The sequence below is a fragment of the Cebus imitator genome, unplaced genomic scaffold (assembly GCF_001604975.1).
Source record: "Cebus imitator isolate Cc_AM_T3 unplaced genomic scaffold, Cebus_imitator-1.0 Scaffold338, whole genome shotgun sequence".
NCBI lineage: Eukaryota > Metazoa > Chordata > Mammalia > Primates > Cebidae > Cebus > Cebus imitator.
The window spans coordinates 1646755-1663324 of NW_016107653.1; the positions used below are offsets into that span (position 1 = coordinate 1646755).

Sequence of the window (16570 nt, forward strand, 5' to 3'; positions counted from 1 at the left end):
CCCAGTATCCAGCCTAAGAAAAACTTTTAATGTTAAATTTGAATTGGAACTCATGATTTCACTTGAGTTTCTCTGTTTCTTTGTTTGTTGGTGTGTTGTCTATTTGAGACATAGTCTTGCTCTGTTGCCCAGGCTGGAGTGCAGTGGTGTGATCTCGGCTCACTGAAACCTCCACCTCCTGAGTTCAAGCGATTCTCCTGCCTCAGCCTCCTGAGCAGCTGAGACTATGGGTGTGGGCCACCATGCCAAACTAATTTTTTGCATTTTTAGTAGAGGCGGGGTTTCACCGTGTTAGCCAGGATGGTCTCAATCTCCTGACCTCATGATCTGCCCGCCTCAGCCTCCCAAAGCGCTGGGATTACAGGCGTGAGCCACTGTGCCCAGCCTTAACTTGGGTTTCTAAATGCCAATTCCCCACTGTAAAGATCCATGGACTCCTCAGTAAGGAGCTGAGTCCAGTCTAGTGCAGGAAACATGTAATAAGATAAGGCTGGAACATCTTGTGCCAGAAAGCAATAGAATTAAGATGTGGAGACTACTGGACTCAAGAAAACAGAATATAGTGGCCAGAATGATTGGTTTTTGTTAGCGGGGGTAATGGTGTGATTATGCAGGATTTTTTCTTTCTTTATTCATTAATGCATACTGAAGTATTTAGAGGTAAAATATCATTTATATCTGCCCATTACTTTAAAATTTTTCAGCAAAAATGATGAAAGGACTCCCACTGACCAAAGAATGATGACTGAACTGGAGCAAAACACACTAAATAGATAATAATCCATGAGTCCATCATGATACATCAAACAGTCAAAGAAAGAAAACTCAAGCAAAAAGCAAACAAAAACTCATATGCCACCATCAGAGATGGCCCATTGCACAAACCCCTTACCCTGAAAATTGGTAATTAGAGAGAAAGATTCAAGCTTTCATCATGCCTTGCCAGCAGGAATCACACATATGTTGTAAGTATTGCCGACTCAATTCCAGGCCACTGCAATAAAGCAAGTATGTCACACAAATGTTTTAGTTTTCCAGTGCGTATAAAAGTTATCTTTACACTTTACCATAGTCTAGTAAGTGTACAATAGCATTAAGCTGAAAAAAACTGAATATACCTTAATTTTAAAATATTTTATTGCTAAAAAATGCTAATGATCATTTGAGCCTTCGGGGGGTTGTCATCTTCTACTGGTGGTGGTCTGGCCTCAGTGTTGATGGCCGCTGACTGATCAGGGTGACTGTTCCTGAAGACTGGAATGCTTTGGCAATTTCTTAAATAAGACAATGAAGTTTGCCACATCAATTGACTCTTCCTTTCTTGAAAGCTGCACTCCCCGCGATTCGAGTACAGACGGTCCCCATCTTAGGACAATTCAACTTAATGATTTTCAGCTTTATGATGGTGCAAAAGTGATACACCTTCAGTAGAAACCACGCTTTGAGCATCCACGCAGCCATTCTGTTTTTCACTTTCAGTGTAGTATTCAATAAATTACACAAGATATTAATATTTCATTATAAGGTAGGCTTTGTGTTAGGTGACTTTGCCCAACTCTAGGGTGAAATCATATGCCTGTTGGCCATGTATGTCTTTTTTTTTTTTTTTTTTTTAATTGAGACAGAGTCTCACTCTGTCACCCAGGCTAGAGTGCAGTGGTATGATCTTGGCTCACTGCAACCTCTGCCTCCCGGGTTCAAGCAATTCTCCTGACTCAGCCTCCCAAGTAGCTCAGACTACAGGCACCTGCCACCACACTTGGCTAATATTTTTTTAATAGAAACGAGATTTCACCATTGGTCAGGCTGGTTTGAACTCCTGACCTCAGGTGATTCTCCCACCTTGGCCTCCCAAAGTGCTGGGACTACAGATGTGAGCCACTTCACCCGGCCTTTATGCCTTCTTTTCAGAAATGTCTGTAAGTTGGCTGGGTGCGGTGGCTCACGCCTGTAACCCCAGCACTTTGCTGGGGCCTAGGAGGGCAGATCACGAGCTCAGGAGTTTGAGACAAGCCTGGCCAACGTAGTGAAACCCCATCTCTACTAAAAGTGCACAACAACTGGGCATGGTGGCACATGCCTGTAACTACAGCTACTCGGGAGGCTGAGGCAGAAGAATTGCTTAAACCCAAGAGGCAGAGGTTGCAGTGAGCTGTGATTGCACCACTGCACTCCAGCCCCAGCGACAGAGTGAGACTCTATCCCATCAATAACAAAAAGAAATGTCTGCAAGTGTTCTGATTACGTTTAAGGTCAGGCTATGTTATGATGTTCAGGTTAGGGATATTAAATGCAAAATGCCTTTTCTTTTGAGATGGAGTCTTGCTCTGTTGCCCAGGCTGGAGTTCACTGATGCAATCTCGGCTTGCTGCAACCTCTGCCTCCCGGATTCAAGTGATTCTTGTGTCTCAGCCTATGGGGTAGATGGGACCACAAGCATGCACCACCATGCCCAGCTAATTTTTGTATTTTTTTGTAGACACAGGGTTATGCCATATTGCCCATACTGGTCTTGAACTCCTGGGCTCAAGTGATCTGTCCGCCTCATCTTCCCAAAGTATTGGGATTACAGCCACCTCACCCAGCCTGCATTTTTGACATGATATATTCTTAATTGATACATAATTTTTGTACATATTCACAGGGTACATGAAAGATTTTATTACCTGCATAGGATGTGTAATAACTCAGTATTTAGGGTGTCCATCACTTCCAGTTTTTGTCATTTCTATGTGTTGGGAACATTCCAAGTCCTCTCCTCCAGCTGTTTTGAAATAAACACTGCATTGTCAACTATAGTCTGCCATCAAACATTAGACTGACTCCTTCCATTTCACCATGCGTTTGTACTCAGTAAGCATCCTCTTTCTGTCCTCCCCTCCACCTGAAGGAAATAACGTATACAGTGCTCCATTTCCATGACAAAGTGCCTTAAGTCGGCTTAGGTCAGCAAGCTACAGAAGAAAGAGGACATACTAGGCCCCTGCTTGGACAGGCGACACCTGCTTGTTGTCCACTACCCCATCCCACCCCCACCCCGCCACTTAGGTTGCCCTCACCCAAACCAAAGAAGTTTAGTCTAAGATGAAAGTTTACTAGCCTGCAAAACAGCTCACTTTATCTATTCTCATCAGCCTGCCCAGCTACTTAGGTCATAAGTCAAGTACTTGAAGAGCCCCTGAGCTAGCCAGGATTGCAATGCATTGCGGGCTGTAACAAAATGCAGCAGGACAACCCTAAAGAAAACACCTAAAGCCCCTTCCCAACAACCAATAGGCGATGTCCGGGAAGACTGTGACTCCCACCCCCCCGCCACAGTACTCAGCCTATGAGGAACGGGGGAGGGACCTGCACACTAGGGGATAAACTGCTTGTTGAAACTGTGTTGGGTGTGCCTGCCCATCAGACAACCAATGTTGCAAGACTGTCATTAAAAGTCTCACGCTGTTCTCTGGGTCTCTGAGTCCATTCTTTGGGTTTGGATGGCTGAGTTTGTTTCTCACACAGCCACACACCCTTCCTAGACCCTGGGATCCACCGTTCTATTCTCTACTTTTAGAGGTCAACTTTTTTTGCTCCCACATGTGAGAACATATGATGTTTGTCTTTCTGTGCCTGGCTTTTCTCTTAACATAGTGACCTCCAGTTCCATCCATGTTGCTGCAAATGACAGGATTTCATTCTTTTTATGAGCAAACAGTGTTCCATTGTGTATATATGCCACATTTTCTTTATCCATTCATCCTTGATAGACAGGTTGATTCCATATCTTGGCTATTGTGAATAGTGCTGCAATAAACATGGGTGCACAAGAACCCCTTTGATAAACTGATTTCCTTTCCTTTGGGTAAATTCTCTGTAGTGGGATTGCTGGATCATATGGCAGTTCTAATTTTGGTTTGTTGAGAAACCTCCGTATAGTTCTCTATAATGGCTTTACTAATTTACATTCCCACCAACAGCGTTATAAGAGTTCCCTTTTTTTTGGCATCCTTGTCAGCATTTATTTTTCGTCTTCTTGAAAACAACCATTCTAACTGGGACGAGATGTATCTCATTGTGGTTTTGATTTGCCTTTCCCTGATGACTAGTGATACTAAGTTTTTTTCGTATGTCTGTTGGCCATTTGGATGTCTTTTGAGAAATGTCTATTTAGATCCTTTGCATGATTTTTTTTTCTCTTGTCACCCAGGCTAGAGTGTAATGGTGTGATCTCGACTCACTGCAACCTCCGCCTCCAGGGTTAAAGCGATTCTCCTGCCTCAGCCTCCGGAGTAGCTGAGATTATAGGCACCTGCCACCACACCCGGCTAATCTTTTGTATTTTTGTAGAGACAGGGTTTTGCCATGTTGGCCAGGCTGGTCTCAAACTCCTGACCTCAGGTGATCCGTCCAACTTGGCCTCCCAAAGTGCTGGGATTACATATGTGAGCCACCACACCTGGCCTATTTATTTTTTTTAACAGACTCTGTCACCCAGGCTGGCGTGCAGTGGTGTGATCTCGGCTCACTGCAACCTCCACCTCCTGAGTTCAAGCGATTCTCCTGCATCAGCCTCTCGAGTGGCTGGGACTACAGGTGTGTGCCACCACACCTGGCTAATTTTTATATTTTTAGTAAAGACGGGGTTTCACCATGTTGGCCATGCCTGTCTCAAACTCCTGGCCTCTAGTGATCTGCCCACCTCGGCCTTCCAAAGTGCTGGGATTGTGAGCCACTGTTTGTGCAGGCTGGTCTCAAACTCCTGGTCTCAAGTGATCCTCCCACCTTGGCCTCCCAAAACTCTGAGACTGTAGGCGTGAATTGCTTTTTGAGACTATTGGGATTTTTTATCATGAAGAAGGGATGCTGATTTTTTTTTTTTTTGGCCTAGTTTTTTGTTGTCTTTTCTTTTTTCTTTTTTCTTTTTTTTTTTTTAAGACAGAGTCTCACTCTGTTATCCAGCTGGAGTGCAGTGGTGTGATCTCAGCTCACTACAACCTCCACCTCCCAGGTTCAAGCAATTCTCATGTCTCAGCCTCCTGAGTAGCTGGGATTACAAGCGCATTCCACCACGTCTGGCTAATGTTTTGTATTTTTTAGTAGAGGCGAGATTTCACTATGTTGTTCAAACTGGTCTCAAACTCCTGACCTCAGGTGATCTGCCCACCTCAGCCTCTCAAAGTGCTGGGATTACAGGCCTGAACCACGGTGCCCGGCTGGGATGTTGAATTTTATCACATGCTTTCTCTGCATCTATTGAGATAATCATACGGTTTTTGTCTTTCAATCTGTGGGTTTGATATATCGCCTGTATTGATTCGTGTATGTTGAACCATCCTTGCATCCTCAGGATAAATCCCATTTAGTCATAATGTATCATCTTTTTGATGCGCTATTATATTCAATTTGTAGTATTTTGTTGAGGATTTTTGTGTACATATACATCAGGAATATTGACCTGTAGTTTTTTGTTTCCTTGTTTGTTTCTTGTTTGTTTCTTTTTTTGTGTCCTTGCCTGGTGTTGGTATCAAGGTAATGCTGGCCTCATAGAATGGGTTAGAGAGAATCCTTCCTCTCCAGTTTTTTGGGACAGTTTGAGGATAAGTGACATTAGTTCTTTCTTGTAAGTTTGGTAAAATTTAGTCGTGAAGCCATCCCGTCTATAGGCCTTTTGTGTTGTTGCTGGGAGATCTTTATGACTGACCCAATCTCATTACTCCTTACTGGTCTGTTCAGGTTTTTTGTTTCTTCCTGATTCAATCTTGGCAGGCTGCACGGAATATCTCCATTTCCTCTGGGCTTCCTGTTCGTGGGCGTATAGTTTCTCATGTAGTCTCCGCTGATCTTTTGTATTTCTGTGCTATCAGTTTTAATGTCTCCTTTTTTTTCTGTTTCTGGTTTTGGTTATTTGGGCCATCTCTATTTTTTCTTCATTATCACCTTAGAATATTTTCAGCTTTCCTCTACAATGGGCTAATCAGGACATAGTCACCATAAGGCGACGCGCATCTGGTGTGTTTGCTGTGGGGTTTAAGAGCTTCCATAAGCCTGTTCTGGCAGTCTATGCTTGTTTGGGATGAAAAAAACACCTTAGCTCTGCTGACCAATAATGAGTCAGATTTTCCCATGAAGATAATTTTTTAAATAACAAAGGAAATTAAAGAAAAAGTGTTTTGCTTCATGGGAAATGCTCCAAATCGCTCCCCACACCCATGGGCCCCAAGAGCCCTAGACCTCAGGCGGGGGCCTGCTGTGGAGGGAGCAGAGCTGGCAAGGAGCTGCCCTCCTGTGGGTCCTGGTCACACAGCCAGCCTCGGAGCCGCAGAGGAGCCTGCTGGGCCCCAAGTCTAGAGACCCCTTCCAGCCTCAGTCTTTCTTCCAGGGTAAGCAGCCTGAGGGGTCAAGAAGATGGTCCACCAAGCCTTGAGCCCAGGGCCCAGGACTCCCTGCTCAAATGTCCCCAAGCCTGGATCCATACTTCCAAGGTAGAGCTACCGGAGCTGTACCCAGTCCTGCTGGCCTGAGAAGTGGCCAGGGGAGGCGACGAGACGGTTTTCTGGGGCTGCATATGAACTTGCACCCACGGGCCGGGTGTAGCATGTGGGCTTTCAAGGCCCCTCACAATTTCGGGACATCAGAGAGCAGGGCTGGCTGGGGCTGGCACTCCTGCACCGACTTCTGAGAGTGCTCCAAGGAGCCCTGGGGCCCTCCACTTGCCCCTGGCCTTCCAGGTCCTCACATGCCATTGTTGTCAAGACAGAAGGGAACCTGCTCTGTCTAACTGCCATTAACTTGAGTGCGGAGAAGGCAGCCTCCCTTCATAAGCATGACCCAGCTCTGCAAATGTCACAGCAGGGCCCACCTGGCTGCTCCTCCCCATGCCCAGAGTAACTCTCACCCAGAGTCCCTGGAGGATCCAACCTTCGGGGCATCCCTGGGGCACAGCTGCATTTAGGCATCCAGCAACCCAGCCAGAGAGCAGGGGCACCCAGACCATGGCTGGGAGGTAAGGACTGACCCCAAGGCCAAATTGGGGCAGCAAGAAGATGAAGGGAGATTTGAATGGACTAGCGGGAGAGTGGATCTCTTCCCCATTCACTTCCTGGCCCACCCAGACTGGCCCCAGGGGTGCAGCCACCAGGCCCCATCCTTGGGAACTGCACCCTCCTGACCGGTGTCCTGCAGGCACCCTGAGGCCAGCACCCTGGACCCCTGCCCTACATAGGTCTTACAAGGAGGAGCCAGGGTGGACATCCAGACCTCACTGAAAGTGGGGGCTGTTGTCAAGGTCCCAGACCTTACTCAGGGACCCCAGTCAGGGGTGGGGAGGGGGAGGCAGAGCCCCTCGCTGGGAGCCTCTAGCCAAGCCTACCTTTTCAGATACGCCAGTGAGTAGCCGCAGCTTCATCCTCCAGGATAAGGACCCTAGTTGCCTCCACTGCCCAGCCTCCCTTGCAGTTAAGTGTAGCCACGTGACTAATTTCTAGATCAAGTTCCCTGCAGATCAAAGGAAGCAGTTATTTATAGGCCAGCAATGAGGGGATCACAACGCCCTGTGGGACCTCCAGGAAGTCTCCTCTGGGATGTCCCTTATCCTCTGCTAAGAACACAGAAACAACGGCTGAGCTCCAGCAGCCACTGTGAGGCCATGAAGGTAGGGATCCTAGGGACTGGGATCTGAGAGCTAGAGGGACCTGGCTCCCAATGGCAGGGGAACAATGCCACCTCTCGCCTGCCAGCCCCTGGACCTGCTTAGTGTTCCAGAGAAATGAACGGCCGTGCTTAAGCCACCGTTCCTTAGGTCTCTGTGGCCTGCAGCTGAGCTTGACTCTGATGCATAGCCTGTGACTGGAGGGCCTCCACCTCAAGGGAGTGGGTTGTAGATTTTTCCTGGAGGTAAAGGTTCCCAGCCCTGCCCTCTAGCCCCCGCCCCCCCACCCAGCTTCAGACATCTGTTTCTGTCTCGGATGAGAGGAGACCTCTCAGAACAAAGAGGAAGTAGCTGGAAGGGTAGCAGCAAGCTGCAGAGCAGAGGAGGCGGGCGTGGAGTGCAGGAGACATTGAGCCTGCCCCGTCAGCTCGGGGCCTGCAGTCTGCGGCTGGAGCCAGGATGGACACCAAGGCAGGACCCCCAGAGGTATGTGCCAACGAGGCCAGGGCAGCCGAGAAGTGCCAGGCCTGGGGAAGGAGCTGCTGTCCGCCTCTATGGCCTCAGCCTCCCAGCAACCCCAGGTCCAGAGAGTCATACAACTCCCAGCTGGTCCTGTAGATGACTGGCTCTTTCCCCAGTCCATGCAGCTGGGATAACCAGGGCCCTGGCTCTCCAGCCAGGTGACAGCTGGGCCCTCCTCCACCTCAGCTTGGGACTGGCAGCCATGCCTAGTGCTCTGGAGAGCAGGAAACCTGGCACCTTCAGCCGTGATCTCTGATGTCTGTAGGGTCTCACGTATCTACCATGGGACTAGGGGGTTAGAGTCCTATCCCCCAGGGGTCTCTCAGCCCGAGCCAACCCAGCTGGCCGGTCTCCCAGGTTCCATTGCAGGAGGAGGTGGTGAGGCACTGTCAGGTCTGTGGTCCCAGGAGGGGCCTTAGACAGGCTCCAAGTCCAAGATGGGGACTGCAAGAGGCGGGGCTTCAGTGCTCCGGGCTGCCCATCTGCCTGGAGCATTTGGGGAGCAAGGGCCCTCTCTGGTGAGTGCAGGGAGGGTGGGGAGGAGCTCTCCAACAACAGCCCCAGCACCTTGCTGCCCAGCCACAGCCCAGGATTTCATGTTTCCTCCCCTGAGAGTTGGTGGGGTGGGGGGGGTGAGGAGCAAAGGCCTGATACTGGGCTCTGAATCCCCAGGGACAGTGGGGACACAGTGGGCACCGTGAGGTCCCTTCTGCAGGGTGGGTGGGAGCATCTCCCAGAGTTCAGCTCTGGGGTGGGGGTGGCTCCAACCCACCTCTGCAGGGACTCCCCAGTGTGGGAGGAGTTGGACCACAGTGACTTCGCCTGAGTCCCCTGTCCCCACACATGGTTTACACGCCTACCCCCAACCCCCAGTAATGCTTGGTCTCCAGGGAAGACAGCCCAGGCCCAGCCTTCCCCACCCTATGCTGAGGCAGGCCAGGGTCTTGAAGGCCTCAGCCCTGACCCATGGGAGGACAGCCCAGACAAACCCCAGAGACCTGGAGGCTGAGCCGGCTGCTCCGCCGTGAATGGCCAGACCCACAGAGCCCCTGGGTCCCAGTGCCAGCCTGGCTACAGACACAGACACTCAGTGCTGCCCAGGCCCAGGCCCCAAACCTCAGAGACCTCCCCATCCTGGCCAGGGGCCAGCCAGCTCCTGCCCTGATGGGTGTCTCAGTCAGATGCTGGCCAGCCAGAGGACCATGCTGGGCACAGGCCCCTCCCTGCACCCAGGGAGGGCACCTCTGGCACCTGAGATAGCCTGGCTGCTTGCTCTGGGGGTGGCGGTGGGAGTGGGGGTGAGAGCCCACATCCCATGGGGCCGTGACGGCCTGGCTCCCAGCTCCTTGTGGGGTGACCACTTTGAGGAGACAAAGTGAGTCCCTACAGCAGAGGACACCCCGTCCCCCAGCAGTGCCGGGGTCCTACTCAGCCGCCATCTATGCCCTCTCCACTCCTAGCCTCTCCAGCCGGGGTGCTGCCCAGCTGTCCCCTCTGCCCTGTGGCTCCCAGGAGGGGCTGCCGTGGGGCCAAGACAGGAGCCCAGCCCAGGAGGGAAGCAGTTATTTATAGGCCAGCAATGAGGGGACCAAGTGACAAAAGCAGAAATGGCACTTTCAGACTCAGTTTCAGTTGTGGTTGAAACCCAAATACCCACTGAGCGGGAGATCTTGAGAGGAGAGACACGGAAAGCCAGGGCGTGCAGCCGGGCACAGACGCCCACCCACCCCGCATGCTCAGCCTGGGCTCATCCCTGGGGGCAGCAGTCCCTCTGGCCTGACCAGGGGTACAGGGCAGGTGATGTGAGGCCAGCTGCAGGTTCCTGCACTCACGCAGCTTGTCCTTGTGGAAAGCATCCCCCCAACATCCAGGGTGTGACCTTGGGCAGGAGTGGGGTTTTTAGGGGCTTGTGTGGGTATCGGTGCAGGGGTGTCCCCAGTGCCCAGCTGCCCAGGCACTGAAGGGCAGTTCTGGGTGGGGCTGGAGCTGCTGGTGATGCCAGGCTGCCCTGTGCAGACGCTGAAACCTCTTCAGAGAGCAGCAGTGGCCCCCACGTGGCCATGCGCCACGCCGCCCCACCGCCCATGGGACAGAGAAGCTGGCATGGTAGGACTGGGGGGCCCCAGGGAGGAGGTGGCTGGGATCAATGGCCTTTCCAGAGCTCTGAGCCAGAGTGGAGAGGACACAGCAGCCTTGAGGGAGCCTCCACCCTCAAGGAGGGGAACAGACGTGCCCTGACTAGTGGGCAAGACAAGCCTCCCTCTATCCCCTGCTGGGGTTGCTGAGGACAGACAGTGACCCCCAGCCACAGCATTGCAGAGTGGGCTGCAGGCCCCCTGACCCCCGCCACCACCCTGGGCTGGGGCTTTTCTCTGTATCACCCTCCCCTGTCCCTTGTCCACCCCAGTCCCACGCCAGCGGCAGCCCAGCTCCAGGGAAGTCAAGATGGTCTCTGTCTCAGCACTGGAGGGGCCATGATGGCCCAGCCAGAGGTCAAGCCCCCACCCATCCTGGTGAGCCTGCGGGTGCTGCCCCCTCCAGTTGCAGGTCCTGGGAGCACTGGCTGTGCTGTGGCTAGGGTCCATGACTCTCACCTACCTCCTGTGGCAAGTGGCCCTTCCTCCCACCTGGGGCCAGGTGCACCCCAAGGACATGCCCGGGTCCTGGGGGCATGGTTCCAGCCCAGCTTGGGAGCCCCTGGAAGCAGACACCGGGCAGCAGAGGGACTCCTGCAGGTAAGTGAGCCCATGGAGGCCTGCGGTGGGGTGGGTGGATGGGCGGGTCTCAGTTTGAGGCTGCTGCCTGTTCTGCTCTTGCGTCTGCCCATGGGATAAGCGTGGGATAGCCCTCTGCCAGCTCCTTTAGGAAGGTGCAGGTCACCAGGAAGGGCCCCCACAGTGTGAGCTGGAGTGGGGGCTGGGGACAGGGCAGGCGTAGGGTGCTTTTTGCAGCGAACAGAAGCTGGCACTGGGGCTCTGACAGGCTGGAGAACACTGCTTGTGCTGAGGCTCAGCCCCAGTCCTGCCACCCCTGAGGGTAGTGTCACTGTCCCTCCTGCCCCTCAGCCTTCTCTCCCACTCTTCTTTCCCTGTGGTTGGGGTTGGAGTCCCAGGTCTGCCCTGGTGGCACCTGTTGGGCCATCCTGCACGTCCTCCGGCCCAGCCTTCCCTTCCAGGCCAGCTCCGGTCACCACCAAGGGCTTCCACACCAGGAGGCCACCCCAGACCCCGGGCTCTGTGGCTCTGCTTACTCCGCCCACACCAGGAGGCCACCCCAGACCCCGGGCTCTGTGGCTCTGCTTACTCCACCCACTTCAGGAGCAGCTGCTCCTCGAGGGCAGCGCCTCAGGTTTGGGTGGGGCCAGGACCCCCAATCTAGCCTGCTCTGGGCCAGGCAGCCCCCTCTCAGGCTCCTTGCCAACTTCCCCCCGGGTGTTCCCATCCCAGCAGCATGCTGGCTCAGGCCCATCCTACCCAGTCTGTTTTGCTGCCTACACTTTCGACCCACCCCCTGCACACTTAGTCTGGGCTCAGCCCAGGGGTCACCTGAGCAGCAGTCGCCTGGGTTGGCAGCCAGATGGGGCAGGTGATGTGAGGTGGGCTGGGGGCTCCTGCACCCATACTGAGCCCAGTGCGGCTCTCTTCACAGGCTTGTCCTTGTGGAAAGCATCCCCCAGGACCTGCCATCTGCAGCTGGCAGCCCCTTTGCCCAGCCTCTGGGCCAGGCCTGGCTGCAGCTGCTGGACACTGCCCAGGAGAGTGTCCACGTGGCCTCGTACTACTGGTCCCTCACAGGGCCCGACATCGGGGTCAACGACTCATCTTCCCAGCTGGTGAGCCTCGCCCTGGCCCCCCCACAACCTGGTGCTGGAAACACAGCAAGTCAGGCTGCCCATCTGTGCAGGGGTCTCAGGCCTGGGGCTCGGCACAGTGGTAGGGTCTAGCATGGAGTAGGGGTTAGGCCACTCCTTTGGGGGCTCTCAGGGCAGGAGCGTTGAGGAGCTCGGCCTCTGGGGACTGAGCACTCAGACTGTGCCTGGGCGCAGTTTGGCTCACAACCAAGGGTCATCCAGACACTTGACCTGACCTTGAGCTGTGGGCAGTCAGAGGTGGACCTCCTGAGGAGGGCATGGGTCCTAGTGGGGGTGTGGAGCAGAGGGCAGCCTAAGGTCAGCTCTCATGGCTGGCCTGGCCTTGCAGGGAGAGGCCCTTCTGCAGAAGCTGCAGCAGCTGCTGGGCAGGAACATTTCCCTGGCTGTGGCCACCAGCAGCCCAACACTGGCCAGGAATTCCACCGACCTGCAGGTCCTGGCCTCCCAAGGTGGGTGCCTGCACCATGCTTGGCCTCGCTGCCCTGGCGTCAGGCATAGGCTGTCTGGCTGGCACCATGGGACAAGGAAAAGGGGCATGGGGTGAGAATGGTGTCCTGGGGACAGGACACCCCAGGAGGGCAGGACCCAGGGTTCTGAGGTCCTTTGAGTCAGCTTCACCTGGGCACAGGGCTGGCTCCAAGAACCCAAAAGTGTCATTTCCCACAGGGCAGAGCATGGGTGGCCTCGAGGCCATGCTGAGCCCAGCAGCTCTGACCTGTGGGTGAGGCTCAGGCTGGGAGCTCTGGCTGGGGAGTGAGAGGCCATGGGCAGTCGCTATAAAGGCAGGCTCTGGAGGGGTCCTGGGACTGTCTATCCCTCAGTGTCCTCACCTGTAAAATGGGGATGACAATAGCAGCAGCTTAGTAGGACTGTTGCAAGGACATCTGAGTCCACCACACTGTCAAGAGCTTGGGATCAGGTTCACCATGAAGCTGATACTTAGCAAGACCAAGTTCATCCCATTGCCTGAACTCTCCACCAGGTGCCCAGGTACGACACGTGCCCATGGGGAGGCTCACCAGGGGCGTTTTGCATTCCAAATTCTGGGTTGTGGATGGACGCCACATATACATGGGCAGTGCCAACATGGACTGGCGGTCCCTGACACAGGTAAGTGCCAGGGCCCTAACACAGGAGGCCCGCCTGGAGCTCTTCCCCTCCTGCACTCCTGGGGACTTGGCCTGACATCTCAGCGTATCTGGAGAAAGTCATGTAGTCCTGTTCACGGCACCATGGTAGAAACAGTCGCATATGGGTCTAATAAGTGGTGGAATTCTACACAGCCAATGAACTCATGCTGTGGAGTGACATTTAATGACACGGAAAGATGCTTAAGTCACATTATCCAGGGAAACATGCAGATTACAAAATACAAGCCTTTTTAGGAAAAGCAATGCATGAAAGATATCAAAGAATGGTCGTGGCCAAGGCAGCAATGGGTATCACTTGACGGTGGGATTAAGAATGATTTTATTTTCCTCTTTGCGCCTTGATGCATTTTCTATTTTTTTTTTTTTTTTGTAATAAACATGTATTGCTTTGATCATTGGAACACAATATTCAAAAACACAGGGCCCCACTGGGCACTCTTCCACCAGCCACTCTATTACAGATTCCTACAGACAATGCTTCCCACAAGTGGGGACCAGTCGGGCAGGAGCTGCACCACCCCCAGCATCCCTGGCCTGGGTAGAGGGGAGTGGAGGTCCCACAGAGGGGCTTTTCTCCCATAGCACCTGACTTTGGTCCCTGCAGGTGAAGGAGCTTGGCGCTGTCATCTATAACTGCAGCCACCTGGCCCAAGACCTGGAGAAGACCTTCCAGACCTACTGGGTGCTGGGGGGACCTAAGGCTGTCCTCCCCAAAACCTGGCCTCAGAACTTCTCATCTGACATCAACCGTTTCCAGCCCTTCCGGGGCCTCTTTGATGGGGTGCCCACCACTGCCTACTTCTCAGTAAGGCAGATTGAGAAGAAGCCCATCAGAACCCCCTGTTCTCCCCCGACTGGCCAGACCCACAGGGAACCCACTGGGCTGGCCCTGCAGACACCAGCAGCATCAGCTGGGTCTTCAGGCAGCCAGCACAGTGGGTGGGGCTGTGGCCCTGGGGTGAGCAGCAGGCTGGTATCAGCAGGCTCTGGGCTGTGCCTGGAGGCAGGCTTAGCTCCAGGAGGACGGCCAGGCAGCACCATCCCTGGAACACAGGCTGCCTGGGAGGTGGTGGGAAGTCCTGGGGCCCTGGGAGTCTCCAGACTGCTAAGCAGCACCAAGGGGCTTAGCTGGGCACTGGAGAGGGAGGAGAACCCCACTTGCTCCGCAGAGAAGGAAGGGAAGAGTGAGGGGTGGGCAGATCCTCCTTCATCAGCCTACAGGGGTGGGGGTGGGCAGCCCTCCAGCCAGCACAGGAACTAGTCTGCAGCAGAGACTGCATCAGAACAAGGGAAGCTTCCCTAGATGGGGGGGTGGCACCCTGAAGGGAGTGGAGAAGTTTCCTTGTGGCTGGGAACTGTTTCTGGGAGGTCAGTCCAGCCTGGAGCCCAGGGTGGGCCAGCTGCTTCCCCTCTCCCCGCCAGGCCTCAGGGCCAGTCCCCAGGGCCCCTGTTGAGCTGACCCCTTATTTCCTCACGTTTCCAGGCACCCGGGCCTCCTCCCTCCACCACCACATGGGGCATCTTGGGTGGTGCATGGTGGGGTCACAAGTCCAGAATGGGCGAGGCTGGCAGAGCCCTCACGGACCCCTCTCCCGTCACAGGCATCACCGCCGGTGCTCTGTCCCCGGGGCCGCACTCCGGACCTGGAGGCGCTGCTGTCAGTGATGGGGAGCGCCCAGGAGTTCATCTACGCCTCAGTGATGGAGTATTTCCCCACCACACGCTTCAGCCACCCCCGCAAGTAGGTCTGGGTGGGAGGTGCACGGCCTGTTCTGCTGACTGGCAGCTCCCGGGCACGTCCCCTCCTGTTGGGACCTGGGCCCAGGGCTTATAGGGAGCACTCCGCCCCTCCCTGCCCCAGGTACTGGCCAGTGCTGGACAACGCGCTGCGCGCAGCGGCCTTCGCTAAGGGCGTGCGAGTGCGCCTGCTGGTCAGCTGCGGGCTCAACACGGACCCCACCATGTTCCCCTACCTGCGCTCCCTGCAGGCGCTCAGCGACCCCGCAACCAACGTCTCTGTGGATGTGGTGAGGGCGAGCTCCCGGCCGGCGGGGGGAAGGCAGGGCCCTCCTCCTGCCTTGCCTAATGCGCTGCCTCTGCTCCCCTAAGAAAGTCTTCATCGTGCCCGTGGGGAATCACTCCAACATCCCATTCAGCAGGGTGAACCACAGCAAGTTCATGGTCACGGAGAAGGCAGCCTACATAGGTGAACACGAGCGGTCACGGCGGGCGGGCCCCAGGGTGGCCAGGAACAGCCGAGGGAGGACTGGCTTTGTGGCCGGCGTGGACGCCTCAAACAGGGGGGCTGCTGCTGAAGGGGGAGGGTCTCCAGTGCAGTTCCGGGGACCAGGCCACCCGCCTGCCACCTGGCCCCGTAGCGCCCCAGAACAGAGTCAGGAAGCCTGTCCCTGAGCGGTGAGGGTGGCGTTCCACCGCGACCAGCGGTCCCGCCCGCACCTAAGCGAGGGGCTTCCCGGGCTGGAGTCCGAGGGCAGCGGAGGGACCCGGGGGCCGGCGCCCCAGCGTCTCCTCCGTCTCCCCGCAGGCACCTCCAACTGGTCGGAGGACTACTTCAGCAGCACGGCGGGGGTGGGCCTGGTGGTCACCCAGAGCCCCGGCGCGCGGCCGGCGCGGCCCGCGGTGCAGGAGCAGCTGCGGCTGCTCTTTGAGCGAGACTGGAGCTCCCGCTACGCCGTCGGCCTGGACGGACTGGCTCCGGGCCAGGACTGCGTCTGGCGGGGCTGAGGCGGGCCCCTTTTTCTCTTCGCGACCCGGGCCTCGACCTCAGCCGCTTCCTCCTGCAGGCGGCCCGGGGTGCGCACTGCGCCTGGAGCCGCCTGCGACCGCTCGGGCGCCGCAAACCACGTGCCCGCTCTCTGATTTCCCAGGGCCCCGCTAAGCCCCGCCTCCTCCAGGGAGCGCTCCAGGAGGCCGCTCGGACTCCGGCCCACAGGCCAGGCCTAAAATACACTCGTGCTTCCCGGTGCCTCTGTGTGAGTCCAGCGCGGGCAGCCCTTCGTCCTCTTGCCAAGGGCCCGGCTCCACGTGCCCGCCCCTGCGAAGCCGCCTGGCGCGTCCGCCGTGGCAGGCCTCTGCCAGTCCCGGGTCGGCGAGAACCCGGGTCGGGGCGGGGACCGGACAGGGCCGGAGGCGCGAACCCTCCTCCTCCCACCCCGCGCCGGGCGGCCGCGCTCCGGAACCGAAATTCCCGCCCAGCGGCTGCGAGGGGGAGCTAGAGCCGCGGGACACACACCTCGGACGCCCGCTGAGTAAACGCAGGCCGAGGCGCAGCGCCGCTCACCTACCGACCTACCGGGGGCGGCTTCTACCGCGCCGGACGGTGCGACGCGGGAGCAGAGGGGGCTGAGGGGATGGGGAGACCGGAAGGGGACC

General features: G+C 55.6%; 1 protein-coding gene across 3 annotated transcripts; it reads left to right on the forward strand.

The window, feature by feature from the left end:
• Positions 1-7945: 7945 nt before the first annotated feature.
• PLD4 (phospholipase D family member 4) lies at positions 7946-16163 on the forward strand. Of its 3 annotated transcripts, none has more exons than XM_017505407.2 (11): positions 7946-8119; positions 10172-10261; positions 10697-10890; positions 11804-11987; positions 12355-12475; positions 13009-13136; positions 13782-13982; positions 14779-14918; positions 15039-15204; positions 15287-15383; positions 15723-16163. In XM_017505407.2, exons 1-11 carry the CDS (start codon positions 8093-8095, stop codon positions 15920-15922), a joined length of 1548 nt encoding a protein of 515 aa, XP_017360896.1. In that variant the 5' UTR covers positions 7946-8092; the 3' UTR covers positions 15923-16163. The 3 variants fall into 3 exon arrangements, with proteins under 3 accessions (XP_017360896.1, XP_017360897.1, XP_017360898.1); XM_017505408.2 differs by having other exon boundaries at positions 10703-10890; XM_017505409.2 differs by lacking the exon at positions 10172-10261.
• Positions 16164-16570: the final 407 nt, after the last annotated feature.